This window comes from Arachis ipaensis, chromosome B05 (genome assembly GCF_000816755.2).
Source record: "Arachis ipaensis cultivar K30076 chromosome B05, Araip1.1, whole genome shotgun sequence".
Classification (NCBI taxonomy): domain Eukaryota; kingdom Viridiplantae; phylum Streptophyta; class Magnoliopsida; order Fabales; family Fabaceae; genus Arachis; species Arachis ipaensis.
The window spans coordinates 110229449-110231414 of record NC_029789.2 but is presented as its reverse complement, the minus strand read 5'-3'; the positions used below and the strand labels follow the sequence as shown (position 1 = coordinate 110231414).

Genomic DNA, 1966 nt, shown 5'->3' with positions numbered 1-1966 from the left:
AGTTGGACCGCGAGAAATCTTCTTGTCTTTGAAAACAAAAGCACTTCACGAGATTTGATTATCACTTCAGCGCATGAAATTATGGAGGAGTTTCAGAAGAGAAATGAGACTTGATATGTGTGTTTACTGTTTAGTTATGTTTCGTTAAAGATATACTAATTGTTTAAAAAATCTTTTTTTACACTATTGTATGGTTGTTCAATGTGGACTTACAATTTTTGTTTATTTTCCTTTAATAAATAAATATCACTTTGCCTTTTAAAAAAATGAATTAATTTAAAAAAAATATTAATTAAGTTCTGGGATAATAAATAGTGAATAGATTATCATAGAAAATTTAATTAATATTTTTTAAAAATTAATTTATTCAAAATTAAAATCCTCGATACCCAATTATCACTCTCTTATTTTTCTAAAATAGCTACAAATTCTTTGTTCTGCAGAAAACTAGTGTCACACTACAACAGAGGGAGGTTGCGTTAAAACGCAGTGCGCAACTCCAATCTTCTTGATCGTGTGAGCTTCTTTCTTCACTGTTACCCACTCCTCTCTTCTACTAACATCTCTCTTCCTTTTTTTGTTCCTTTCCATTTTGTGTTCACCACACACATGTGGCTATTTAATGGGAATGGAACTGCTTATACAGTCATTATAAAATTGCAAATCCCCAATTGTAAATAGATGGAATGTTATATACAATTTAAAGGATAGGCTTCAATTATTTTGTTAATTTTCTGTGCTAGTTGTAGAACTCTTGCTGGTTTCATTGGTAGAAACTTTTTCGTTCTGAATTGTGAATTGTGCTTACCTACGTTGCTTTTGTTTTCTGCATCCTCTCTCTGAGTCACTCAATATAAAATGTTTATTTATTTTTTAAGACTGATTGTTTACTTAAAAATCTGTTTCTAGAAACTAACAAATTTGCATCGATTGGAGTGTTCTTGTGTCAGATGGACACATTTGGTGCATCGATTTCGGAGGCAAAAAACATTACAACAGGGAACCCTTATGACTGTTTGATCGAAATGGAGGGATTCAAGTGTCGTGTCGATGATATAATTTCCAAAGTTGATGAGGCAAGTATTGCTAGTGAGTGTTATTTCAACAATTAATAATACTCTTAATTATGTCAGTTTTCAAGATGCAATGTGAATTTTGTTTTGGGAAAATAAACTAAATATCTCACTTTTTGTACTCTATAGCAATTTTAGGGTATCAAATTACACATTTTGAAAGTTTAAGCCTTTAAGGTGTAAATTGCACATGGACCAGAGTTCAATAGGTTAACTGCTTATTCCCCTTTTATCTATCATATTTGTTTTGTTGAGTAATGCTACACAACTAGAAGAATTGTCTTAATATCTTAAAAATAATGGATATGGCATGAGTTTTGTTGAATATGCTTTCATGCGCTATGCATGTCTATGATATGTTTGCAAAGCTTTAGATGGAGGAAGCACTATTTCCTATTTTGAGACAGGAAGTTTAATGTGTTATGTTTTCTTCCTGCAGCTTGAGCAGAAAGTGAATGACATAGAAATTTTTTTCTCGAGCACGAATAAAAGACAAAAGAATATGGATAAAGGTAATTCGTCTACAAAGGATAAAGACAAGGAGAAACATGTTGCAAGTATTAAGAAGCAAAACAAGGTAGCATCACGTAGAGAAGCAGCAGCGGCAAAGAGAATGCAAGATCTTATGCGCCAGTTTGGCACAATATTACGCCAGGCAAGGAAACTATCTTTAATTTATGTCTAAAGTTTTTATAGACGACCCCTGGTAGTGAAACATGCATCTGTATGTTGATTGTTTATTTGTTTAGAGATGGTTCTTGTTTATTTTGGTTACATATGGGCTACGCTTTGCATCTGTATAAATTCGTGGTAATAGCAAGAATCAAGACACAAGTGTCAAATTATAACCTCTAGTTAACTTTTTTTTGGGTTAAAAATTGTATGCCTATCTG

At 32.2% G+C, this 1966-nt stretch overlaps 1 protein-coding gene across 6 annotated transcripts in view; it reads left to right on the top strand.

The window, feature by feature from the left end:
• LOC107643783 (transcription factor GTE6) overlaps window positions 401-1966 on the top strand; it is a 12278-nt gene continuing 10712 nt past the window's right edge. For 2 of the 6 annotated variants that reach the window (XM_021124236.1, XM_021124232.1), the window contains exons 1-3: window positions 401-516; window positions 951-1076; window positions 1513-1728. In XM_021124236.1, the coding sequence (XP_020979895.1) occupies window positions 951-1076; window positions 1513-1728 (342 nt within the window). In that variant the 5' untranslated portion in view covers window positions 401-516. The other 4 variants (XM_021124233.1, XM_021124234.1, XM_021124235.1 and 1 more) reach the window with 4 other exon arrangements.